Source organism: Parasteatoda tepidariorum, chromosome 8 (assembly GCF_043381705.1).
Source record: "Parasteatoda tepidariorum isolate YZ-2023 chromosome 8, CAS_Ptep_4.0, whole genome shotgun sequence".
NCBI lineage: Eukaryota > Metazoa > Arthropoda > Arachnida > Araneae > Theridiidae > Parasteatoda > Parasteatoda tepidariorum.
This window is the reverse complement of record NC_092211.1, coordinates 49,168,578-49,195,879: the sequence shown is the minus strand read 5'-3', so window position 1 is coordinate 49,195,879 and position 27,302 is coordinate 49,168,578. Positions and strand designations below refer to the sequence as shown.

At 29.2% G+C, this 27,302-nt stretch overlaps 1 protein-coding gene across 1 annotated transcript; it reads right to left on the bottom strand.

The window, feature by feature from the left end:
* Positions 1-1,954: 1,954 nt before the first annotated feature.
* Positions 1,955-22,969, bottom strand: LOC107455126 (putative ammonium transporter 3). The gene is made up of 9 exons (XM_016072586.3): positions 22,802-22,969; positions 21,104-21,252; positions 17,898-18,121; positions 15,066-15,388; positions 13,645-13,716; positions 11,719-11,778; positions 10,658-10,734; positions 7,442-7,758; positions 1,955-2,218 (listed from the first exon to the last, which is right to left on the bottom strand). Exons 2-9 carry the CDS (start codon positions 21,234-21,236, stop codon positions 2,072-2,074), a joined length of 1,353 nt encoding a protein of 450 aa, XP_015928072.1. The 5' UTR covers positions 21,237-21,252; positions 22,802-22,969; the 3' UTR covers positions 1,955-2,071.
* Between the last annotated feature and the right edge of the window lie 4,333 nt (positions 22,970-27,302).

Sequence of the window (27,302 nt, the reverse complement as noted above, 5' to 3'; positions counted from 1 at the left end):
GAAAAACCTATACTCCTGCTTTAGAGAATACGAATGCCTTAACTTTTAAGATTATTGAATGATTGATTAGAAAAATAAGATTAAAATACTAATATCGATTTTTTTAAAATCTTTTAAAGATATTTAATAAGATAAGAAATGAAGATAATTTTTATATTTACGAAAAAGAGCTGACATTATACAAAATATACAAATATCAAATTTAAGAGAGGTGCATTATGATTTTGTATGGGTGAAAGTATAATGTGAAATTACATTTAGCTTTAACTAAAATTTATTGAATTTTCGTTTATGTGCTATTTTGTTTGTAGAAACCGCATCGCGTTAATTAATTTAAATTAAATTAAATATAAGAACTTTTTGTCCCAGATATTACTAAATGATATGATTCTTAGAAAAGAAAATTATCTCTATATTCATTGGATTTTCGTCATTTGTATAACTTAAGTTTTGTTATTTTCTTAAAACGTTTTTCTTCTCTCTAAAATCTTATTTTGTTTTGTTTTTTATGCAAATAAGAATAATCATATATTAATTTAGAGTTACAATCTGAATAGCTTCTGATATAAAACAATTATTTCGAAAATTATAATAGTTAAAATGTTACAAAAATTATCAAATTTTTTCTTTACATGAGAAATATCAGTTTATTTATTTACTGGTTTCAAACAATTACTTGTAATTAATGATTCGGGACCTGCATAAGAAACCTGTTTAAAGAGCACGTTTAAATTGTGGTAAAGATTCCAGATTATACTGTTCTCCACACTGTTCTTGTGAATTATTGATACATAGCTATAAAATTTCTTCTTCTTTGGCTAGCCAGCGGACATCATAAACAAATTTTTCCTGTCTAGTCCTCAATCTGTCAATAATTTTTTTTTTTTTTTTTTCTGGAGACGGAGTCTCGCTCTGTTGTCNTTTTTTTTTTTTTTTGCAGTACCATAGGCGTAGCTGAAAAAAGGTTTATTTTCTTAAGAAGGGGGACATAATTTTTTTTTTTTTACCATTTGGAAATAGTTTGATTATTTTACTTTGTTTCTTTTACCACGCATTACTTTATGTCTCATTATTTTTATAAATAAATCACTTTATAATAACTATTTAAAATACTATCATTGTATTTGGAAGCTATTATCATATATATTTAAAAAAGATATAAAAAATGTTCTTAAATTTAACCAGAATTTTCCGTATTTAACCACTTGATAACTCGTATAGTCAATAATTAAAACTTTCTCATGAAGGAGGCAATAGTACTTAATTAGAATGGCATAAGTTGTTTTGATATAAATAACTTAATTTGTTAGACATTTGGCAAGTTTGATTTTTTATTTTATTTTTGTGTTCTTAAAATCAGTTGCATATAAATAACGATACAACTTATCTCGATGCAAAATTTTGCAAAATACTTTTGCAAAATTTTAACTAAATATTAAAAGGTATTATAGAAATTATATTTCATTTAATTTAGTAAGCTCAGTGTCACAAAAAAAAAAACCCAAAATAAACTAAAACACAATATAAGAAATGTAGTATATGCAAATTGTGCTAAATATGTAGGAAGTGTTTGTCCTGAGGGCTATTTTTAATTCTAACTCGTTTTTAACGTTTTTATGTTTGGTTTAGGAGTATTACATTTTTCTTGATGCATATTTGTAAATTAAGCGTGCAATTCTTAGTTATGGGACACTATTTAAAAACTGAAGAAATAAATTTTTTGCTACGTGTAATTAAATTTTTCTAACATTTCTATTATTTTCACGCATTTGGCGCGATTCGGTTTAGTTGCAGTTTCTAACTTACATTTTGTTACGGTTTCTAAGTTATATTTGAAGACCTAATGAATATTTTAGAAAAAATTAAACCACAATGTGTCAAAAATCGTTCACGGCGTTTCAAATCATTTTTTTATAGTAAGAAATAAGGAAAGAAATTTGACTCTATAATGCAATTTAATTTAACTACTTTTTTTTTATTGAATAAAAGTGACAGTTATTAAATAAATAAGGACACAAATTAATAAAAAAAAGTATGCATTCTTCCTTATTAAGTTTTCAGTTCTGGCATTTTAAAAACGTCTCATTCTGCGTTTCCTCGCTTTAAATTTTTCAATGATTTTAGAGTTGCCATCGTGTTTGAGGCAATGGTCGACGTAATCTGGTCCTAAAACTTCTTCTTCCAGAGGCATTCTTAGACCAACTGTTTTGTCAACTGCCTGAAAAACATAAGCAATTATAAAAAATGAAACTTTCAGTTGTTAATTAAGTAAAAAGGATAAAGCTACACTGAAAATAAAAATTCCGTTTTATTACGGAAAAGAACATGTTGACAGAAATTTCCAGTAACAAAACAAAACAGAAAATATCTGTATGCATCAAATATTTTCCGTAGGTCAGGGCAAAGAATATACATAGGGGAAGAAGTCCAGCTTTCATGTTAAACAATCCTCCAAGGTTTCTCACGGTCACTATGTATAACCCCTTAACGATCGGTTAATTTTCAAAAAAACGGTCATAAAAGCTCCTATTTTACTAAATACACGTATTTGATTAGTGCTGCCATCTAGTTTAAAATAAACTGACTGTCTACAATTACCTTAAAAATATCCTGGTACTTCTATCTGGTGTGTAAAATGAGAAATAAAATGTTTTCCGGGAAAAAAATGATTAGTTTTATTCTTATTGGAGCTTTAGTACTGAACACTCCAGCCCGGAAATTTCACGGGAGCGAGAAATAGAGGGCGAATCTCACCCCGTAATTTTCACGGGAGCTAGAAAGAAGAGGTTAAAACAACATTTAGGGACACAACAGTTGAGGTTCTGAAACGGTTTGCACCCTCCTCTCCTCCTAACCAATACTAGAGTTCGGATGAATATTATTGGTTTGTTTTGTACTTTTACACTATTGATAAACAGTACTGTACTAATTAAGATATTTCTTTGAGAATACGTTTATATCATTCATGTTAGTTATATCTGCTAACACATTTTGACATAGAAATAAAGAATAAAATGACGATTAGCGGGGAGCAGCGTACCTAATCACGCATGTAAAGTTGTCTAACAATCGGTTCACGGGTGACGTACTTCCGGTCACTTTGCTTCTTATGCGCATACGCTAGATCTTAGTTCAAATGACGCCCTGCTAAATCTGAGTAATTGTGATCCTAAATCTGAGTATCCCTGTAAGTTGTTTTTCTGGTATAGCATACCACACTGAACAGGTTCCAGCGTTAGTTACGTATATTCGAAGAGCTGGACTTCTTATTTCTATATTCTTTGCTTAGGGTACGGTAGAGAAATTTGGTTAACTGTATACTTTCTGTTTTGAATATTGAAACAAATTTTTAAAAATCCGATTGGTGTTTAAATTGTACCAGATGTTGGGTGATTATTCGCTATTTTTGAAGTATGGAAAGCCATCAAGTTTTTAAAGAATCATCGTAGAATTTTTATTTATTTTTACATCGCTGAATTCAGACTTTTCGAATTTGGATTTGTACCTGAATTGAGGCTAAGTTTTTGACCACTATACAAGCCGGTCGAAATCTGTTTCAATGTATCAAACTGTTTATTGCCGCTTTGATACCTAAGTTTTTCATATTCAAAACTGAAATATCTGTACCCAACAGGTATAATCTTCCACAATGGTTACAGATTTCATTTCTTAACCGGAAAAATATCTCTTTTGACAGTTTACGATATAGTTTAATAGTAAATTTCTGTAGTTCAAGAGAACGGAAATTTTCTGTAGTTACATAATTGTTGTGTGTTTTTAACAGAAATTTTTTACAGTTTATTTTGTATCGTGAATTAACATTATTTACAGAGAGTATAAGCAGTTTTCATACGGTATTTATAATATAACAAACAAAACTGATAGGATTTATTTAAATAACAAATGAAATTGATGCGATAATGAGATATTTAGTTTTTTAGGGAACTAAAAAACTAGCACTTTATTGGTAAATCTTAAAAAATGAACGTAATATTGTTATCTATAAAAAAGAAAGAGACCGAAAATCGTGACACCATTCTCGTTTGGAATGATGATGAGTTTATTTTTACCAAAGAAAAAAAATTGCTAAAAATAAATTTTTTTTTTTTTTAAATTTGTTGTTGTTGAAAAAAATTGTTAAAAAAAGTTAACAAATTTGTGCTCAACAAATTTGAAAAAAGAAATACTTGAAATATATATGTAAGCATTGAAACTTATTCATGGAAACCACATTTAGAATACAATAAATAGACTTAGGGGTAAATATTATTAATTTTATCCAGATTTTCGCATAACGATCCAAATTATTATAATTTAATTCAAATTTAAGCATGTTAAACATGATTATGTGGTGGGGTGCTTTTCCCCACTTCAGGCAATTCACATCTCATCACGTCACACCCCAATAGAGATTATGTTCCAACTAAAGCTCGAAAACTGTTAATCTGCAGATAAACTAAGGTAATCTGTGAATTGAGTGAATTTGAATCGAGGGATTTTACCAGTTTACTCAGAAAATGCGCGGATTAACGGTTTCTGTATTGTTAAAGTTCAAAAATATTTCTTTTCTTTTTTATAAATCAAACAATGAAAATTTGTTGTTTGATTGTATTTACTGACTTGATTCTTTAGATATTGAAAAATAAATTAATGATATCATGCTAATTTTCTTAATTGTAACCATATTTTAAACATTTTTATTATTTGTATTACACATTTTAAAGTGGCTGAGGAATAATTTTATCAACTAATGCATTGATTTTCAATGTATATGACGAAAACAATTCTGGTGAAATTACTGTAATGTATGGTAACGCTATTTCTTGTAAAAAAAAAAAACAACAATATAATTCTGGCAAAAAAAGCAAAATATGCTGTATTTAAACCATTTTTTAAGTAATTTCTCAGTTCATATGGTACCGAAAGTTCTGATTTTCAAAATTATCAATTCAATTACTACACATTTGTTAAGAAAATATAAGATTGAAAGGTAAATTTAACAAAAAAAAGGTAAATTAAAAAAAAACTTTTTTAAAAAAAAAAAAGAAAAGAAAAAGGCTTTTATTCCATTCTCTAAGGTATCATGATAAAATTACCCAATTTTACCACAGTTACCAAATTTTATCACATATCATAAAATTATATTTTGTAGATAATTTCACCAAAATTATTAAAAAAGTTATTCGGTTATAAATTGCTGAACTTTTTGGTGTTCCCATATAGTAAGAAGCATGGAAAATTTTACCATCATTATCAATCATAGTTCTTTTTTTAGTGTAGCAATTTGACTTTTTCGATAGCAAAAGATAATTAAAAATAACATTTTGTAACTTAAATGTACAGAAACGCTGCTGTTGTCCCAGTAAAGATTTTATTCTAACGAGTGCCTAGTAAGTATTGTACAGATTATTTAGATTTAGGTAGTTTGCAGATTACCTAGGTAATTGGAAAGCTGAAGCAAATTTTCGGTACTTTTACACATAATCCTAGTTAATCTGCAAATTAACTAGATAATCTGTAGAATTACTAATTTTTACACTTTAGAGAAAGTAGTTACACTTGGGATTTCTGCGCAAAAGATGCGAGTTGAATACTATGCGGAGCTGACTTTTGAGTTGAATACTATGCGGAGCTGATTCTTTAGTTGAATACTATCCAGAGTATTCCTCTTTTATATTAACTGCCCAATGTAATAATATTTTCTCATGTTTATGTTAAATAATTTTCTTTTATTAAAATAGTCTCCTGAACTACTTGCTCCCATAATAGTTTTTTGTTATATAGTAATAGTTTTTTTTATTGATTTATTGCAAAAAAATAAAAAATTCTCCTCTTTTAGTACCCTCATTTTCCTGCATAACCAGATGCTATGACACAAAATGGCTAAATAAATTTGAAATAGCATTAAGAAACTGTACGCTATGAATGGTATGCAAATTAAGGATAACTTATTACCACAATGAAGTAAATAAGATGTTTACAAAACATAAGCCATAAAAATGATCAATTTGACAATTTAAAAGTAATGGTTACAAAGAATATAGAAACATACGTGCTTGGAAATAAAGCTGAATTATTTTACCTGCATCTGTTGGAAGCACTTTTCAAAAGAAAATGACTTTTGCATAAACCATTCTACTTTTTACATTTCGTAAGCAATAACGCAACTCGTTTTGAAAAGAAATTCTAAAAAGTACTTTCTTTTCGAAATAAGTTATTTAAAAACATTTGGGTGGAAAAATCTCTTAAGGAACGAGATTATAATCGTGTTACATTATATTAAATGCAAAATAGACTTTTGTGCGAAGACATATTAGCAATAAATATAAAGTATATAATTTTTTAGTTTCCATATTTTTTTAAAAAATAATTGAGAAAAACTGGTTTTGAGAAGTGTAGTCAATGAGTTAAAGACAATGTTTCTTCCTAAAATGTTAGTTTTGTAAATTTTTGAGCTGAGGTAACTCAGAGAATAGAGTATTCGCCTCCTAATGAGGTGTCCAGGTTCGTACCTCAGAGGTTGATATGAATTCTGCTCTGACTTGGCACCTACCACAGTGATAATGTAAAATCTCCTCAGTGGTAGACGGATCATGAGTTAGAATTCACTTGACATTGGGTGAATCGCGGGAGGTTTTATGGTTTTCCTCTCAAAGTAGCGCAAATGCGTATTAGTTCCACCAGAAAGTCCTGTACGAAGACTAATTTGTCCCAATGCTTGATCAGGGAATTCCTTCGTCTTCTGAATCGATTAAGAAATTACAAGGCTACAGAGATGCACATTGATAGTTGTAAACTCAGAATCGAGACGGTTTCTCAAAGCCGGTAATGAAATAAAATTAAAACTATGTAAATTTATTAAATTTTTCAGTAGTAGGATGTGCACAACTGTAATTTTTTAATTATTTTATGTATGAAATTTCCAATTATTGTTACTTTACGATTAGAAAGAGATTATAAATATAAAATTATTATATTGGACGATATTTAATGCACATTGTAATTTTTAGATGTTTAACTAGTGTTCAACAGACTTTTGAATAAAGAGAAGATTTTATCTCATGAGCATTTCTACAGACCACTATTAGTTTTAAAGATTATTGGAATTACGATTTGAACCATAGATATAATCTATAAAGTTTTAAAGTGCTCAACACAAGAAATGGTCACTTTAAGTAATGGTAAATTTTATTTAAGTTTAGATACAGTATTTTTTACTTTTGGAGGAATTGTTTTTCAGTTTCAAAATATTATTTTTTAAAAGTTTTAAAATAATTATCTTTTCTTTTCTTGTATCATCATCTTCCAAAATTATATTCAAACAAATAATAATTAATTTAATTGTTTATCTACGTTTTTAATTTGATATCTTCTAATTTAGATAATTTTAAAACGGATAATTTTCCATACGAATTACCTGCACTCAGTAAATTTCACTTACATAAAACAAGACAGCGGAAACAGCAAAACTCCAGGCAAAAAGTACACCACAAGACAATGCCTGTGCTCCAAAAAGTCTCCATCCTCCACCTTTGAACAATCCATTTAGCCCTCTTGTATAGTTTTTCATGTTATCACCAACGGAGAAGAGACCAATTGCAAGAAGTCCCCATGCACCGGCTGTTCCATGGACTGCAAATGTGTTGGTTGGATCATCAATGTGCAATCGGTCTATGAGAGGTATTGCAAAAAGAACTATCAAGCCTGCTACCATCCCGATCACAATGGATTCCCATGGACGAACAATTGTGCAACCTCCTAATGGTGTATACAATAGAAACATTGAATATACATTTTAAATTATTGAGAATAATTATTATCATTGCAGAATGTCTTGTTGTATGTATTGCATGAATTAACAGTGTTTTTTTTTTAGAAATAGTAAATTCTAGTCACGAAAATCATTTTTTACTGACAAGAACAAATTGATATAGAAGTATTTGTTTGTTTTTAATTTTTTTACTACTAGTTTGTTAGTTATTTGTTTATTAAGTTATATTATTACTTTTATCGTATCTTTTAATGATATATTAATTTTATTAATTTATTTTTAATTTAATTATTTTTATATTGTTATAGTCAATTTCGAAATTTGTTAATTTTGCACATATAGTGAGTTTAATTATTTGCTTTATAATATTAATATAATTTATGATAATAGTGATTTTGTTGCAATGTTACTTGTGTTGCTGTAGTGTTATAATAGTGCTTTTTTTATAAATGCTTTTAAGTAATATACATCTAGTAATGAATTCACAGATAACACTACTTAGCTGTCATTTATTTAGATTTTAGTTTAATGACAATTTCTAAAATAAGTTAAAATATGTTGTTTGTAAGTATTTTACTGATTTATTTTTAGTTTAATTATTAGCTATATGCTAGTGCCCCAAAACACCGGTTATTCCATAAATTACAAATGTGTTGTTTGAATAATCATTGTGCACTCGGTATAGGAGAGGTATTACAGGAAGAACTGTCAAGCCTGCTATCCCATGGACGGACAATAATGCAATCTCCTGATGGTCTAAGCAATGGACACATTGAAAACACTTTAACACTAGAACAGCCAGATTTTTGACTTACCTAAAACCACCATTTGGGATCAATTTGACCCTCATAAGAAATTGATGTTATTTCAAAGTAAACGATTAATATTGTTCAAAATAGAATTTGTAGGAGTTTTCACAGATTAAAGAAACTCTTTTTTCGTTTTTTTTAACGTTATCGCAATATTCTAATATTACGTAGTATTGCATTACAGATTATTCTTTCGCAAGAACACAAGTAATACGAAAATCGAAAAACTACATGAATATAAATAATAAGGAAAGTAAGAACAATAGCACCTTTGCTTTAATGACTTACGACAACAACAACAACTGAGACGCCTGGTGTTTAGGTGTGGTTCCATAATTAGAGTACTATACTTTCACCAGGCTGCAATTCATTTGCTTGCTTTTCAACTTGCACAAATAAAGATAGCAATGAAATTTTTTTTAAATTTTGTATTTTTCAGACGCAGCAACGAAATAGGAATTCAATAGGAGCTCAACTAAGCTACTTCACTAATTAAATTTAAGATACCATATAATTTCACAAAATCTGTTACGCGTGACTATTTTTTTAACAAGGTGAAACCTAGTTTATGTTCTACAATTCATAATGTTTGCAGTTCTGCAAAATTAAAAATAGACGTAAAATTTCAAAAATGATGGATTTTTCTTATGATTGTCAAAATGATCTGTTTTGGCTGCTTTAGATACTTCCCCAGTTATTTATTTTATTAATCAAAAGAATGGCATAAAATTTTGATATAATATGCTTAGAAACAATTTAGGTAAAGTAAAAAAAAAAAAAAAAAAAAAAAAAAAAAAAAANTAGGGTTTCAAAAAAAAAAAAAAAAAAAAAAGCTTCAAAGCTCTCGTGTATCTTCAAAACTTACATGAGAAAGTACAAGAAACGATCAAAATGACCCCAGAGGGACTACAGTGTTAAAATGTTGAAAACATAATGATTATGTTTCTCGAATAGTATGTTGTTGTTGTTGCTTATCCTCATAGATCTGACATTAGTCAAATCAACTCCAAAAAGTTGTTGTCAGCCAGAAAGTCGACGACAAGAAGGGGATCGGAAGTTTAGTCCGCCCTGGATAGTCCGACACAATCAAGTATATGTTTCTGTGAGGCTGGATGGACGCAGCATTTTTTACAAGTCGGGTAAATTTTGGTGCCACGTTCGAATGTGAGACATTTTAGGTGACCACTTGAGAATCTGGCCAAGGCAGTCTGGGAGCTTCGATTGCTATTGATTCCCAGAAGGGTGCCAGGAGATGTTGCGGTGTACCATTGGTGCGTAGGTGGAGTTTGCCAGATTGATTTTTGTCTATATTTTTCGTTGGAGTAAAGTTCCTGATAAGTAAGTGATGACCCTGTGAATATATCTTCCTCACTGCCCTCTTTGATCAATCTATCTGCTATCTCGTTGCCACCAATGTTAACAAGTGATGGAATTCATTGGAGATGTATGTACGTCATGGTGCTGAGAAGTCTTTTTCATCTTAAGCAGGATAGATATACTTTGAATAGTATTGTTATATGTATTAACGATGTATTTTTATGTGTATAATAGTAATAAATTTTAGCCGCCAATATATATTTTTACCGATATAAACAACTTAATGCATCAGAAGGATTTGCTTGTTTTTAATTTTTTATCTCTAGTTTGATAGTTATTTGCTTATTTTTTAGTTATATTGATATTTTTATTATATCTTTTAATGTTATCTATTAAAACTATTTATTTGTAATTTATTTATTTTGTGTTGTATTATCGATTTATAAAACTATTATTTTTTGCATGTAATGAATATAGTTATCTGTTTTAAAAGAATAATATAATTTAAGTTTTACGAGTTATTTTATTGTAATGTTATTTGCTTTTTTTTAAAAAAATAAATGATGCTTTTAAGCAACACACATCAATTGATAAATCCATTGATAAAATTATTTTTTCAGTTTTTAACAAGATGGCTAAAAAAATTCAAATATGTCTAAATGGCTAAAATTATTCTGCGGTTGCTGTTTTTAAGTATTTTACTGATTCTTTTTAGTTTATTTATTAGATTATTTCATCTAAAAGATTAAAAAGAAATTACCTGATATAGCCACTAAAGATCCCATGACTGCATTCATCAGGATTGCAACATCATGAATTCCATCCTTTGCAAAATAGCTGTAAGTAATTTGACAATGATAGATGTATGCAACTAATAAGCTGTAAGTCTTTCTACATATTCTTTGAAATAAATTTAAAATTATAGTTAACTTAAAATATTTAAGATAAATCGGACAATTAATAAATGTTGTTTTTCACTATTACATAAAAAATTTAATATCATACCCTCATTCCTAACCTCAATCTCTTGAATAAAGTAGGTCGAAAAAAGTGATTGTTTTTGAATTTCGGAGCCCTTTAGTGCGGAAAAATTGTCTATTCTATTAAGAATAAAAACGGTACGTATAGTTTTTTAAATCAGTTAATATCTACCGTTTGAGCATCGTACTTAAAATTAACGAAAGTTTAAAAAAAAATCAGGTTTTCTTTAAAAAAATTTAAGTTGACTAAAACTTTTGAACTAAACACGTTTTAGTTTTCTATGCTTGTTTAATAGTTTAAATAGTCTAAATAAATCAAATTCTGATACATTTTTTTTAAAAGCTGTGAGTTTTTGAAGTTTCATTAATTTTAAGTATGATATGCGAATGGAAGATATTAATTGATTTTAAGAGTTTAAAGTTTTTATGCCAATTTTTTTCCTTATTTCAATAGGCAACTTTTCAGCATTAAGATGCTTCGAAATTTAAGATTTCATTTCTTTTTCGATTCACTCTACTCCATAGGGAGTTGAAAAAATTGTTATTACTTCTTGGAAAAAGTTTTATGCAGTTTTTCATAAATAATGTCGGGCTTTTTCAAATAAAGCAGTGGTTAAAGGTTGCCCGTTTTAGTCAATGGTGAATGGTGCTTGACCGGGACAAAAGATATGAAGTGTTAGGGATAAAAAGTGGACAGCTATCAATGTCAATGTGCAAAGAATTATTCAATATACATAAAAATTGGATTTCAATTGCTTGTGTTCAGTAAAGCAATGTATAAGTATTTGTACCGAGTTTTCCCCCCAAACATTTTGAAGTTAGAAAATTATGTTATATTTACCTAAAAATCATACCAACTAGACCCCCGCCAGTTGATGCCAAAATAGTTGTTACTGAAGCTCTGTGTGATTTAAAAGGAAAAAAAAATTAAGATTAATTTAATACTTCTAATAAACAAAATAATTTTAAATTACATTGAATTTAAGTAATTTTATATTCTAATTTGCAATCAATACAATTCTGTTATTCGAGTAAAAATAAATTTGTTCCGTATTTGTTCTATAACATAATATAGCTAAATATCGTCCTTTATTAAATCATCATAATTGGTAAATACTGATATTGCGTAATATTGATGTATAATATAAGTCATATTTATTTAGCGTTTGTATTATTGTATTTAAATGTAATATTTATTTATTGTCCATTTAAAACTAAGCTAAGTGCTTATGATTTATTATCATATGATATTACTTTACTGTGTTACATTATCGTTTGCTTCTATTAGACATTAATCAAATTAAAATTACTCTTATAATAAATTTCAAGCAAAACTTCATTCAGTCAAAGTATAAAATTAAAATAAAAAGCACAAAATAATAAAAGTATTAAAATAACTATTTAAAATTATTAATAAATATTAAAAGTTAATTTTCTGCCCTATTGAAAAATAATCTCTTGAGTGAAAAATATTCAACGAGATTTTATAGTATAATTAGAATAACAAAAAACAAGTTTGTGAATGACGTTACAAAGTAACTAAGAAATACTATAAGGTTTAAATTAAATCCGTGTTTGTGTAGTGAAAAGTTGCAGAATCTTTTTATTAAATATGGTTTACTTTGATGTAACAATTTCTATATATATGAAAAATCCATAATAAATATAAAGCATTAATGTATTTGTCTGCATCATTTTTTTAAAAATAAATAAATAGATTTTCAGAGTAATTAGTTTGAGATTTTATCTTGAATAACTTTCCTTGGTTTATATAAAAATATGCATCTATAAATTTTAAGATTTTTCCTTAGTTGTTTTTCCTTTCAAGCCATATTTAAAAATTTAGTAGGACTAAATACTTTAAATATATAATTAACTAGGTATTTATACATCAGACATATAAAGCATAATACAAAAAGTATATATTTTTTAGTAATTTGTAGTTGTAAATGCAAAAAGGAAAAATTGCCACTAACAACCATTAATGTTAAATTAAAGCTTAAAACTCTGACTACTGCAGTTTTATGTAAAGTTTTAAAATGTCCAGTTTTATAATCTAAGAAGCCTTTATTGCTTTTAATTTAGAAATTATCCTAAATAAAAAAAAATTATCCGAATTCACGTAATTTAGAAACTATCCTAGAAGTTAATCTTTTTCTGAAACGGTAATTTAATATGCTTTTGATTTTTAAAAATTAGTATTACTCGCTAAAAGTTTAGTTTACTTAAGCTTTTAACAGATATATTGAATTTTTTAAAAATGTGTCCTTTTCGAACGATTTTTTTCAACTCAAATAGTGAGCTTAGTTTTCACTCATTACTACTTATCAAAATAAGTTGAAATACCTATAAGCACGAATTTATGATATAAGTATATGTATCAGTATACGATATAAGTATACGATAAGTATGGGTACATGCTCAGTTTACAAGAATAATACCCCGTGTAGTAAATGGTTACTGATACACGACAAATCTGTTGGGTTGCAAAGTTCTCTTTGTTCCCATAACAAATTATACCTCTGGGGATACTAAATTGAGATTGATAGTTCTCTGGTTCAGGTCAAAATTACTATCTGTGGATGAATGAATGGATGTATCAATGGATCCACCCTATAAACGGGTGTGGCAGAAGTCAAATTCTTGGCCACAGATGTCGCCACTGGAAAACAAGAACAATCACTCCCCTTGCCTTAATGGCTTAAGACAACAACAAGAATAAGAATAGCACGATGTGTATAAATTGTAAATATATTCAACAGTTTACCTAGAAGAATATTTCCATTTATTATCAACAATACCAGTTGTACTACCAGCACTGAAACCTAACCATCCCCACCTGTGGAAAAATTGCATTTAGACTGATTGTGATACATTAAACTAGTTTAAACGTGATCAGTATAAAGAAATAATGTAAAAACAATGTAATGAGCTCAAATAAAAGATTGTATTTGTGCAAGAAAATTTCATAAAAAATTATTGATTGAATTATTGAAAAAATTAATTAAATTATATGTGGATTTCAGAGTATTTTAAATTTTTATAGTTTTTTTTGGAAAGGGAGAAACACAGCAACACATAAATGAAACAAATATCATATTGACGAAGAAATAAAATATTTAATATTTAGTAACTTTAATTTTTTTTAAAAAAATATTCGTCTTTATTCATTGAACACCTTTTCCTTCATTAATTTTGACTGTTTAAGTTACTTTCTGTAAATTATTTTTACCATGTATAGATAATTTTATAATTAAATTATTCTCAAATTAGTGAATAGTTCTAACAAGTATTTATTTACAAGTATTTAAATTAGTTATAGATACCAAAGAACCAAACGTTTCATAACAAACATTACGATAAAAACATTTTGATAAGGATGATAAGTCATCAAACAAAATCTGCAGGTCAGAATATGAAAACAATGAGATAGTGAGGATATACTTTGGTACTGATCGTCTACAGAAATCACACGAAAGAGAAAAAAAATATTTCAAAATATTAATTATGTAAATTTTTTAAAATTCATGTATTTTGAGAAAAAAAACTTAAAGTAGTTAAATAAATTACAAAAATGTCTTATTTTAAAAGTTTTAAAATAGGGTAAACAATTGTAATACCTAACAATTCAAAAAATTTTCTTTCATTATTAAATAAAAATCATAAATAGCTATGAAAAATATTTTCTAGAATGATAGATAACTGAGTTTTACAATTGTGTACAAAATGATTTTAATTCACTTAGAATGTTACAAGATATGCGAAATGTGAAGTTAAGATAAAGTGGCTTAAAATTTCGAGCGCTCTCCTAGTTAAACCCAACTTTTCCATATTTTCAGGTAACAGCAACTCTCTATAATTTGATTGTCAAAAATCAAAACCTGTTAAAATAAAAGTTTGTTTATTCTCTTTTTGGTTTTATAATTTAACTTAGAACTTATTAGCTAGGATTTTTGATTTAAAACTATAAAGTCTAGAAAAAAAACATTAAGAGAGGTATCTGTTTCTTAGCTAACTATATTCAAAGGTCTAAAAATTAATGCAAAAAATATATTTGAAATAAAAAGTGAAAGAGAAATAAAAATGTAAAGTTGAATGTGAATTTCATTTGTACTACTTCAAATACATTTAAAAATAGTATATAAAACTTGTTTTTAAAAAATATTCATAACAACAAACAGCATTTACCACAGCATGAAGAGGCCTAGCAAGGCATTTGTAGGATTTCCTAAAGGCAGGATTTGAGTACCACGATCATAGCGGCCAGTCCGTGGTCCAAGAATGATGGCCGCCACTAATCCACAGCTTCCACCAACGAGATGCACAACACCTGATCCTCCAACATCCACAGCACCCAATGAAGCAAGAAGTCCGTTTTCTCGCCACATCCAGCCAGCTGGAATACTGTAAACAAGTATTCCCAAAACAGTGATGAAACAGTAACTGGTGAATTTGCATCGTTCTGCCATTGCCCCCGATACTAAAGTTGTTGCAGTCGTTGCGTAAGCTAACTGGAAACAAGTTACAGCACTTCGGTCACATATTTTATAAACTTTTGTTTACATTAATGTTTACAAGGTGTTTCGTAATGACCACCCTTATTTTATATGTTTACAATTTTGTTAAAAATGATGTGAAGAAGATCGTTCAGCATTTTCAAACTCTGATTCATTAGAGTTAAGGTCCCTTACAACGTTTAGGAGCTTTCAAAATAATCTGAAACCTGTATAAATCGGAATGAAGCTCGCCCATTTACGAAAGATGTTCCGTTTTCTAGTCCTAATGGACAAACAAACTGAATCTTGTTGATTTTATTCCCACCTTTGTTCTTACCGATATTAAAAGTAATTGATTATATTTTGGAATCACTTTTATCTTATTTTATTTCGTCATTATTATGACCTTTAATGTTTCTATAGCTCATGACATCATTTTTACAAACTAATAATATGTTTTACTAGTGACTTGAACACCTTACGTAAAGTGAGGCAAGAGGAAAAATTTAGTGAGTTTTCAAGTGTATTTTAGATGGAAAATAATGCATAGATAATTTAATGTTTTCAATTTTTCCGTGATTTAATCAGAAATCTTTATGCTGCAATTGGGTATAATATGAAAAAAACACAACTACTTCCACTCCGAAAATTTTACTCGGAATAATATTTACCTTTTAGTTTGATTAATGAGCTGAGTTTTAAATATGTTTACTAAATTCATAAACTTAGATAAATCAACAAAATAAATTATTTCAAAAGGAACTAGACTAATACATTTCCAACCTGACGAGTAACGACTTATAACAACACACTTCGTTAAATGTTTACTTGTTGCTAGAAATCAGGTTCGCAGAAAATGTTGTTTACAATCTAAATTTAGTAGGAATAACACGACCTGTGACGTTGGCTATAGTACACCCAATTAGATTTATACTCAAGATTTGATGCATTTCTGGGAAGAGAAGCATTATTTGCATAAGTTTTTCTACAAAATATTGCTTCAATACTTAGTTCTAAAAAATTAGCGTGAGTCTGCTATTGCAATAAAATTAAAGTGTTTCTATTTGATTTTTATATAGCATGGTTTACAAAGTAATACACATAATGTTACTAGTATGATTGAAATTTAAAAAATAGGCAAGAATGGATTAGTAATAATTATTAGAAAAATATTTTTCTTATATATAATCAAGAATTTGTAGCCGGCCAGGTGGCCGAGTGTTTAGAAGGCCTGACTGCGGGTTCGCATCCTGCTCAGGGCATGGATGCTTCTCTGTGGGTTGCCCTCTGTTCTGTGTTGGTCCACTCTAAGGGTAATGATTCTTACCTATGCCACTTTGGTCCGCAGTTCCCCCTTCCGGGTAACGGTCTTCTAAGGTTATAAGAATGAAAGATCAGTGCCTGGAGTTATGAAAAAAATTATAATTTGTAGATATGTTTTGTTACATTATTACTGAGCATTTTTATTTCAACCCTGTGTTTCGCAACTAGTTGGGCATAATTCAGTTTTGCCACAGCACAAAATATTAAATCTTTGTTGATTCAATAAAAAAATAGTCCGAAGAAAATCTTACGGTATTAGGATAATTGTTTTCTTCAAATATTCTTCAGATATTTTCTGCTGAAAATGAGAAGAAAATTTGTTTCTAATACTCTCAGATTTTCTGAAGAAGAAGTAAAAATATATTTGTTTCAAATATGTCCAGATTTTTTGCAAATGTTTTCTGAAAAATAGGAAAATGTAGAAAATCAGAAATTTTTTTTCTAAAGAAATGCAAAAAATCTTTACCATGAATCTAGTTTGAATTCCGTTTCAAACCAAAGCATCAATGAATAAAAATAAACAGATTTTTCTTTAAAAAGTTGGTAGTTTTAAGGAGAAATATAGATCCTGAAAAAATGTTAAAAACAAGTACAATCTCAAAATTTACACAAATAGAATTTTAAAAGAATTCAAGAGCAAATAAGAATTAATCTTCCCTTAATTTCTGATATAAAAGGAAGGAGTTTATTGGTTAGCGTATGGCACAAATCAGTTTGGTGTTTTGTAAAGTCTTATGGAATTATCGAAAAAAGAAATAAAATTTTTGGAAGTTTTTATGAAGATAAAATTAATAGAAAAAGTACATATTTTCTTATCTGCAAGAGGTCATTAGAATATTTAGAGAAAAATATTTAAAGAAATTTTTCTGCAGATTTTCTTAAGATTAAATTGAAGAAAAGTAAAGATTTTTTTCTGTCTTCATAAATTTTGAGGAATTCTTCACATTTACTTAAAAAAGTTTTTCTTCTGCAGATTTTTTGAGATGTTCTTTTTTTATTGTTGTTGCTGGGATAAATTCTTATGTTTGTCAAAAATGTATTTTGTAACCATGTATCTAAACCTGAAATACCTTAAAACTAAATGAGAATGCATAAAAAATAATGTTATTTATGTATCTGAAAAATCTGTTAAAAATTGATTGGGTATCACCTTATATCTATTTTATGTCCAATAAAAACAACATAAAATAAAGATTCATACTTCAAAGACGAATTTCGAGTAAACAACTCCCATTTCATCTGGCGTGGCGGTGATAAAAAAAGAACCAACTGCAATGAAAAGATTAGAATATGTCTTTCCGTAGCTAAGAGCAAAACCAAAAGCCCAATATGCAAAACCTCCAGTCAGAACATTTGTGGCGTTTTTCACTAAAATATTCACTTCATTTTTTCTAGACACGATGCCAGATTCTAAAAGAGCATAACCTGCAACAAAAAAGTACAGTTAAGAAAAGGCAATGTAATTCTGTTAACGTAAACAAATTATGTTTCTGAGAGTAGGAGGTAAATTAAATTACTTAATCAAAAAAACATTTATATGATTAAAATTGATATGTTTTGAATTGAGAAATCTAATTTTTTAAGCGAAAAAATTTCATTAATAAATTAAGAACTTTTGTGTAAAATGAAAGAAAGGCTTATGTCTTTTTGTTGAATATTTTTAGTAGATAAATCTTTATACGTAAAAATTTTTTTTACTGAGGATGGATTTTCTTAGATACTCTTATAAAAGGATTCTCAGATTTACTAATACAAAAAAGTCTGCTTAATTTTCTTACAGCAAAATATTATTAATCTTGATGTCTCTCCCTATAATACGAAGTAAAACTTTTTGTTCACTATAATGTAGCAGAAACGATTTATATAAAACTAGGAGGCTTCGCCCCCTGCTCGCTGGAGCTCTCCAACCCGCGGAACTGCTTTCACAGGTCATTTCGGAATGCTCGCTTTGCTCGTTCATTGGATACGTTCTTAACGTCTAGTTTTTGTATACTTTTTTGAACACTGAAGTTCCGAAAACTTTTCACTGTAGAAAATTCTAAATCTGAACATTTCAGTATTAATTTGAAATTGCAAATAGTTCACATATTTTTCTTAATCACACTATTCTAAATTTCAGTTGTTGAGAAAAGTAACTGTTGTAAGTTTTGTTTTAAAGTCTTTCCCACCAGAGGGCTAAAGCCATGTGTTGTAAAACAATATGAAATAGTAGTCTGCCACTGAACGCCGGATGTAAAGCATCGGCTTTGATGAAGATAATTTTGTATTTTTAATTCTCTGAAGGGCGCCACCTTAATAATATGGAATTTGTAAAATAAATGTATATATTTTTGATTGTTGATGAAGCCCATCATTTTGTGTTTTCATCAGTGTTCAGAAGCAGAACAACTATAAGTTTTTTATTTTATCACAAAAAAATAAAATGTATAAAAAACAAAGAAAAGAGTAAGAAAATGAGTATAGTCATAGAAAAAGTTAAAATTATAATATAGTATTTGTCAGTTAAAATAAAACTTTTTGTTTAAGTCATTGCTAACAATTCAAATTTCTCCGAGGCAATTCTAAAGTATAAATTACGGTAGTATTGTTAAGTTGAAACACAATATTTATAGTTTTGATTTCAACAATAAAATTCAATTTTTCACAAAAACGATTGTTTCTATTGTTAAGTTCAATGTCAACAACTCAAATTTTTCTGAGGCAATTCTTAACCTCTAAATATTATTTTTTTTATGTACACATTTCTAAATGTCAGTATTCAACCACAAAACAACTTAAAGTCCTCAAATTTCGCATAAAGTTGTAAAATGTAATGAAAGAGGATCATCGCAATAATGAAAGTAGAAGTAAAGTTAGTACTATAAAATTAAAACAATATTTTTAATCAATGAGCCAAGTTCTTCAAGAAGCAGTTGTAGAAGTAGGTTGTTTGTTTAAAACTTTTTATAGAATTTCTTTAAGAACACAATTGTTAATTTGGGCCTTTGGCGATACAACACTCTTAGAATTGAAGGATTTGTTACGTCAAGCGCTCAGGTATCATAATTTTGATCTAGTTGCGCTTCTATGTCATTTTGATTTATGTTGCTAAGTTAACTTTCAAAAAATTCTATCGCCAGCAACAGCATTTTTATTTTTTAAGTTGTTTATTTTAATATCTATCAGAATTCGTTATTTTTTTTAGCGAAATGTTTTTTAAACCTAACAGAATTCTTTGCCGACTGTTTTCTCTATGAATGAAGAAAATAAAGTAAATATTTAACTGTTGTGAAAAGAATCTTATTTAGTTGTACAAAGTACTTCAGCCAAAATTTTGGGAGAAACGTGAGAGAATTATATATATTAGATCAGAAACACATCATTAAAAGGCAGAATGCTTTGGTGTTTTCAAAACAAAGCAAACGTTGCCACCGGCGGAAAAGAAATACATCCAAAATTTGGGAGCCACGTCAGAGAATTATATATAATTGGTAATGAATTTTATTTACGGTCGAATTTAAGATGCAATGAAAAAATCATTAAGTTTTTTTATAATATTCAACTAGAGTTACTTCTATACCATCACTGTAAAAAAAGAATATTCAAGTATCACGAGACTTTCTTGACGAAACCGTTTCCTGGTATATGCTCCTAGCAGAAATGTCGTCAAAGTGACTATATAACTGTCACTTCTTCAAGGAAACGAATTTCGTCAAAATTAAAAAAATTTCGCCATTATATATTTTTTTCTAAAAAAAAGGCACGTGGTGCCTAATATATCTAACTTTTCTAATGATCACTTCAATGTGGGCACCACACAACAAGGACGGATAGAACATAAAGCAAAATTAATTCCTTGCCCGAAGCAGGATTCGAACTCCTGATATTCCTAGTGCAAAGCTAACTCCTTGAACACGATACAAAACAGACAGCTTAATTCGTCACTTTGTTTTCGATTGGCTAGTCTTTATTCTAGTTTCGTCATTTTACTTAACAATTTCCCACATTGCACTTCGATGAGGTTTCGAGTTGAGGACACATTTTCGTCATACATATGAGAGTTTGCGTTGCACCATAAACCACGTGATTTCACGACGGAATGATTCTAAAAATTAAGGAAATACAGATCAAGGATTGCTAAATCATCAAAAGTTATTTCTAAGAGTGATAGATATATTGAATTTTATATTTGACATTAAACTTTACAAATAAAAAGTCTCGCAATTACTTCATTTATCATTGATTTATCAAAATATGGTTAAAAAACCTTGATTTGCATTTATTACATTATGAAAGGTGAAATCGTATAAAGCGTTTAGTATGTAAAGTAAGTAGATATTACTTAATATATTTAAACACGCACATAGTTTGTCTGGAAGTATTTTGAAGCAAATTTAAAGTAAATATTTTTTGTTTCCTGAAACCTACCTGATTGCATAGTGAAAATGAGAAAGGAGCTTGTTAGGATAAATACGACATCATTCGCATCTTTACGAGAAGCTTGTTCATCGCTTAAAGTTCCATTCATAAAAGGAGAGTCTGTTTCCGAAACAGAAGGCATGTTTTATGCATAGAAGCTATAAAAGAAAGCATAATCTATTCCATGGATTTTAACAATTGTCCTATTAATTATTCTTATAAAGTTATATTTATTTGAACACTGTGAAAAAACATTCTGGTATAAAATCAGTACTGAATAATAATGACATTTCTGGTAAAAAAAACAACGTAATTCTGGTAAATAAACAACGTAATAATAAAACAACGTGATAACATAAAAACATATGGTACTTGAACCATTAGTTTTGTGATTTTTTCGTTTATATGGTAATGTTTAACTGGAAATACTGGTTTTCAAAATTATGTCTAATGTTTTATGTATATAAGCTAGAAAAGAATGTTTAATTTGAACTGTGGATTGAGCGAATTTTCTCATTAATTATACTCACAAAGTTACGTTTATTTAAACACAGATAAAATATTTTGGTCAAATTACCGTACTGTATCGTAATAACATTTCTGGTAAAAAACCATAATTCCGGAAAGAAGGAAATCAAAATTTATGATATTTAAATCATTCATTTGATAATTTTTCTATTCATATGGTAACGCTTTCTTCTTCTGGTTTCCAAAATTATATCTCTTAATACAACATCGAATAAAAAATACAAAACTGTAAAATTATCGAATAAAGGATTTTATCAAATAAATGATTTATATGCCAAGACCTAAGGTGAAATTACCAAATTTTGTCACAATTATCAAATTTTATCAGATGATATGAAGCCATATTTTGCTGTTTGTTTTACCAAGAACATTACTGAAGCGCTTTGGTAAAAATTACCGAACTTTTTGGTGTTTTCATAGAGCCAGAAATACGGTAATTTTTACCATATTCTGGTAGTTTTGATCATAATTTTTTTCTCAGTGATGAAAGAAATTTGCCTTTTCTATTTACTTCATTTATTATTTTCAATTTAAAGAATAGATGTTTGCAGTTCTTAAGAAAAATATAAGAAATGTTTTGTTGGCAAAATTGATTTAAAGCGACGTATACTTATTTAAAAAAAAGACATTATAGTGTATATAATAAATATTTATTCCTATAAAGTTGCAATTAGCTATTTTTGAGACTTTTTATCAAACTATATTCATATCAGTATAAATTTATAGAAAAAACAGACTTCATAATAATTAAAGAGAAAATTTACTTATTCATATTATTGAACGCATATTTTTGAAAATTTATATCAAAAAATGAGATTTAATGTTTTGATTAATCGTGCTAGTGGAACAGATGTCCCTAAGCACAGACGGAAAACTTGCTTATCCATTTTCAAATACCTAATTTTTTGAATTTATTGCAAAAATAATTTGCTATATAGATTTATAGCAAAATAGCTAAATATTTTGTTAGCAGAATGGTATTATGATGTATGTAATAAAAATTCACTTACTCAGTTGCAAATATATAACAGAAAATAGATATTTGCTAAATAAATCTTTATAAAAATAGACTTTTTTCTAAATATATTTATAGCAAAATAATTTTATTCCAAAATAAATTTATAATGAAATAGATTTATATCAGAAATGTATAATAAAATATATATAATGCAAACTTACTTATTTATTTACAAATATGTACTTCGTAGATTTAATATTTCTTCATTTTATATGAACAAATATAAATAAATATATATCCTTTTTTTAACATTTACTAGTCATATTTTGAATTTTTGTTGCTTTCGCTCAAATTTATTCATGCATTTAATGCACACAGAAATTTGTTTTGAATAGTTTCAATTCTCGTTGATATCAAATCAAAGTTTTTTTGTCCATTTTTATTTTCAGACTGTGATCTGATTGGATAGCGGAATTGTGCATTATTAAGTAGTATTTGAAATGAAATCAAACCAAAAATTGATTTTCTAACGGGACAATTGACGATAATGATACGACGTTTAGAAGGATATTTCGAAAGGAAGTGAATGATGCAGGTGTTTCCATTAATTTAGCTTTGAAAAAGATATGCTGCATTTTATTTTTATAATTTTTTATTTCTGGTGTATTTATAAACATGTATTTGTAAATTGTATACGCAAATTGATATTCAAAGAGAAAAATGTTTTCCGCATGATAAAATGTTATTTTTTTTTCGAAAAAAATCTTTTTTTTTTGATTTAGTATTTCCGTATTAATATTTGAAATGATACCATGAAATGAGGAAAAATGTAACATACGAGGGATGCTATTTATATTTCTGGCCTTGGCAACAGTAAGTGTTGCTAGGCGTCCGCAGACGATTTTAATCGAAAGTTTGATATTTTTAAACATAAATTCAGCAGACGATTTACCATTATAGCTTCATTTGTGTTGTTGACAGTAAATTGAAAAGTTCTTCTCTTTCAAAAAATGGAATTGAATCGTGAACATTTTCGTGCCATTATTTTTCATAACTTTCGACGTGGATTGTCAAGACAAGAGTGCTTCGATGAACTTAATTCTTTATTCAGCGATAAAGCGCCATCCTACAGCACTGTAAAAAATTGGTATAACGAATTTAATCGTGGTCGATGTTCGATCCAGGACGAATCCCGTGCAGGTCGTCCAAAATCCGTTGTTGTGCCAGAAAAGATCGATGCTGTGCGTGAACTGATAAAGCAAGATCGTCATGTGACATACCGTGAGATAGAGGCGTCTTTGGACATTAGTATGACTAGCATCAATAAAATATTGCATGAACATTTGAGCGTAAAAAAAATTTGTTCGCGTTGGATCCCGCATAATCTGACAAACGCTCAAAAAAAGGCTCGTGTCGATTGGTGCAAGGAAATGTTGGAAAAATACGTTCAAGGTACATCAAAGGCTGTGTATAACATCTACACAGGTGACGAATCATGGATCTATGCATATGAGCCGGAAACAAAACAGCAATCAACTGTATGGGTCTTCCAAGACGAGGCAAAACCAACAAAAGTTGTTCGAGGAAGAAGCACATCGAAACAAATGATTGCCTGTTTCTTCGGCATTAACGGTCATGTGGCAACAGTGGCGTTAGAGCAACGCAGGACGGTCAATTCTGAATGGTACACGACCATTTGTTTGCCAGAAGTCATCGGAGAAATTCGAAAAAAGCAGAAGAACAGGCGAATCATTCTTCATCATGACAATGCGAGCTCTCACACATCGACTCAAACAAAGGCATTTCTGACGGAGCGAAAGATCGAACTGATGGGTCATCCGCCGTACAGCCCTGATTTGGCACCCAATGACTTCTTCTTATTCCCACACATCAAAAATAAATTACGTGGACAACGATTTTCGACCCCCGAAGAAGCGGTTGATGCATTCAAAACGCATGTTTTGGAGTTACCTCAATCGGACTGGAAAAAGTGCTTTGAAAATTGGTTCAAACGCATGCAAAAGTGTATTGATCATCATGGAGAATATTTTGAAAAAACTTAAAACCAATTTCGACCCTACATATTTGTTTTTTCATTATTAGGCCAGAAATATAAATAGCAACCCTCGTAATAACCTAAATAACGTTTGATCTAACGATCAAATGTTTACAAGCAGAATTTAAATAATCATATTTTAAAGGAATTATCTACTTATTTAATGCGAACTTTTATTATATATTTAGCACATAATGACAACTTTTATGGATATACTGCTACTTTTTTGCACTAATTCATATTAAAAATGTTTGGAAATATAAGAATTCATCAAATTAAAAAGAAAGTGAGACTTTGGCTAATTTCATGCTGAATTCTTATGCAGTTTTTCGCTTGGTTTCGGGATTAAACAATTAGGGAAAATAAAAAAAAAACTTTAAAATAAATTCAAAAATCTTTTTTAAATAATTTTTTGATAAAGTTCTATTTTTTTTCCAAAAAATCTATTTCTTTTGATTTTTGATTTAGTACTTCCGTATTAATGTTTGAAATGATACCATGAAAGGAGGAAAAATATAGCAAAATAACCTAAATAACGTTTGATCTAACGATCAAATGTTCACAAGCAGAATTGAAATAAACAAATTTTAAAGGAACTATCTACTTATTTAATGCGAACTTTTATTACATATTTAGCAACAAAATAACAACTTTTATGGATATACGGTTACTTTTTTGCACAAACTCATATTAAAATGTTTGGAAATATAAGAATTCATCAAATTAAAAAGAAAGGGAGACTTTGGCTAATTTCATGCTGAATTCTTGCGTGGATTTTTGCTTGGTTTCGGGATTAAACAATTTGGGAAAATAAAAAAAAATCTTTAAAATAAATACAAAAATCTTGTTTAAAAATTTTTTTGATAAAGTTTTATTTTTTTCCAAAAAATCTATTTCTTTTGATTTTTGATTTAGTACTTCCGTTTCGAAATGATACCATGAAATGAGGAGAAATATTACAAAATAACATAAATAAAGTTTGATCTAACGATCAAATGTTCACAAGCAGAATTGAAATAAATATACTTTAAAGGAACTATCTAGTTATTTAATGCGAACTTTTATTACATATTTAGCAACAAAATAACAACTTTTATGGATATACGGTTACTTTTTTGCACTAATTCATATTAAAAATGTTTGGAAATATAAGAATTCATCAAATTAGAAAGAAAGTGAGACTTGGTCTAATTTCATGCTAAATTCTTATGCGGTTTTTTGCTTGGTTTCAAAATTAAACAATTTGGGAAAATCAAAAAAAAAAAATCTTTAAAATAAATACAAAAATCTTGTTTAAACAATTTTTTGATAAAGTTTTATTTTTTTCCAAAAAATCTATTTCTTTTGATTTTTGATTTATTACTTCCGTATTAATGTTTGAAATGATGCCATGAGAGGAGGAAAAATATAGTAAAATAACCTAAATAAAGTTTGATTTAGCGATCAAATGTTCACATGTGGAATTGAAATAATCAAATTTTAAAGGAATTATCGACTTATTTAATGCGAACTTTTATTCCATATTTAGCACAAAATAACAACTTTTATGGATATACGGCTACTTTTTTGCACTAATTCATATTAAAAATGTTTGGAAATATAAGAATTCATCAAATTAAAAAGAAAGTGAGACTTTGGCTAATTTCATGCTAAATTCTTATGTGGTTCTTTGCTTGGTTTCGGGATTAAACAATTTGGGAAAATGAAAAAAAAAAAGATTGAAATACACTCCTCAAAAGTGAAATTGCAGCACCAAGAAATAATGCACGTAGCGTCATGCAAATTTCAGGAGCGATAGTAGTGAGATGGATATGCAAATGATTAAATTTGCGCACGCATCTGATCACGTGGTACGCATATTCAGGCTATAAAGGCCAGCAACTTTCCCTTCTCATAAACGGCATCTGAGGTTTTGCGTAGCATTTGCGACTTTCGAAAAAGCGTAGAAAATGCCTCTGAGACGTCGGCGAGCTCAATACCATCAGTTAACGACCGGGGAACGTGACCGCATTATCGAACTCCATGAACTTGGTTTGTCACTGCGCGCAATAGCAACTCGTGTTGGGCACAACGTGAGTACCATCCAACGTTGTGTCACACGATGGATTCAGGAAGGTCTACGTGCACGCCGAAGAGGAAGTGGTGCGCACAGGTGCACGTCAGAGCGCACAGACCGGCGTATTCGCCAGTTGACTATTCGAGACCCTTTCTCCACGGCACGTGCCATCCGAAGCCGGTTGCCTTCAGGAGCAGGTGGATCTGTGTCCACCCAAACCATACGCAACAGATTGCATGAAGTACAGTTACGTGCACGGGTACCAGCAACAGGGGTACCGTTGACCGCTTTACACAGGGCTAGACGCCTGGCGTGGTGTCATCGTCATCGTACCTGGACCATCCAATGGCATCGGGTATTGTTCACGGATGAATCTCGTTTCTGTCTGTGGAGAAATGACGGCCGTCGACGGGTATGGCGGCGACCCGGAGAACGCTACGAACCAGCCCATTACGCCGAGCGTCACAACGGTCCTACACCGGGCATCATGGTTTGGGGTGGCATAATGTTTGATCGCAGAACGCCCCTGGTACACATTCACGGCAGTTTGACAGCGGACCGCTACGTCACACAAGTTGTGTATCCCGTTGTTCTGCCCTTGTTGCAGGGC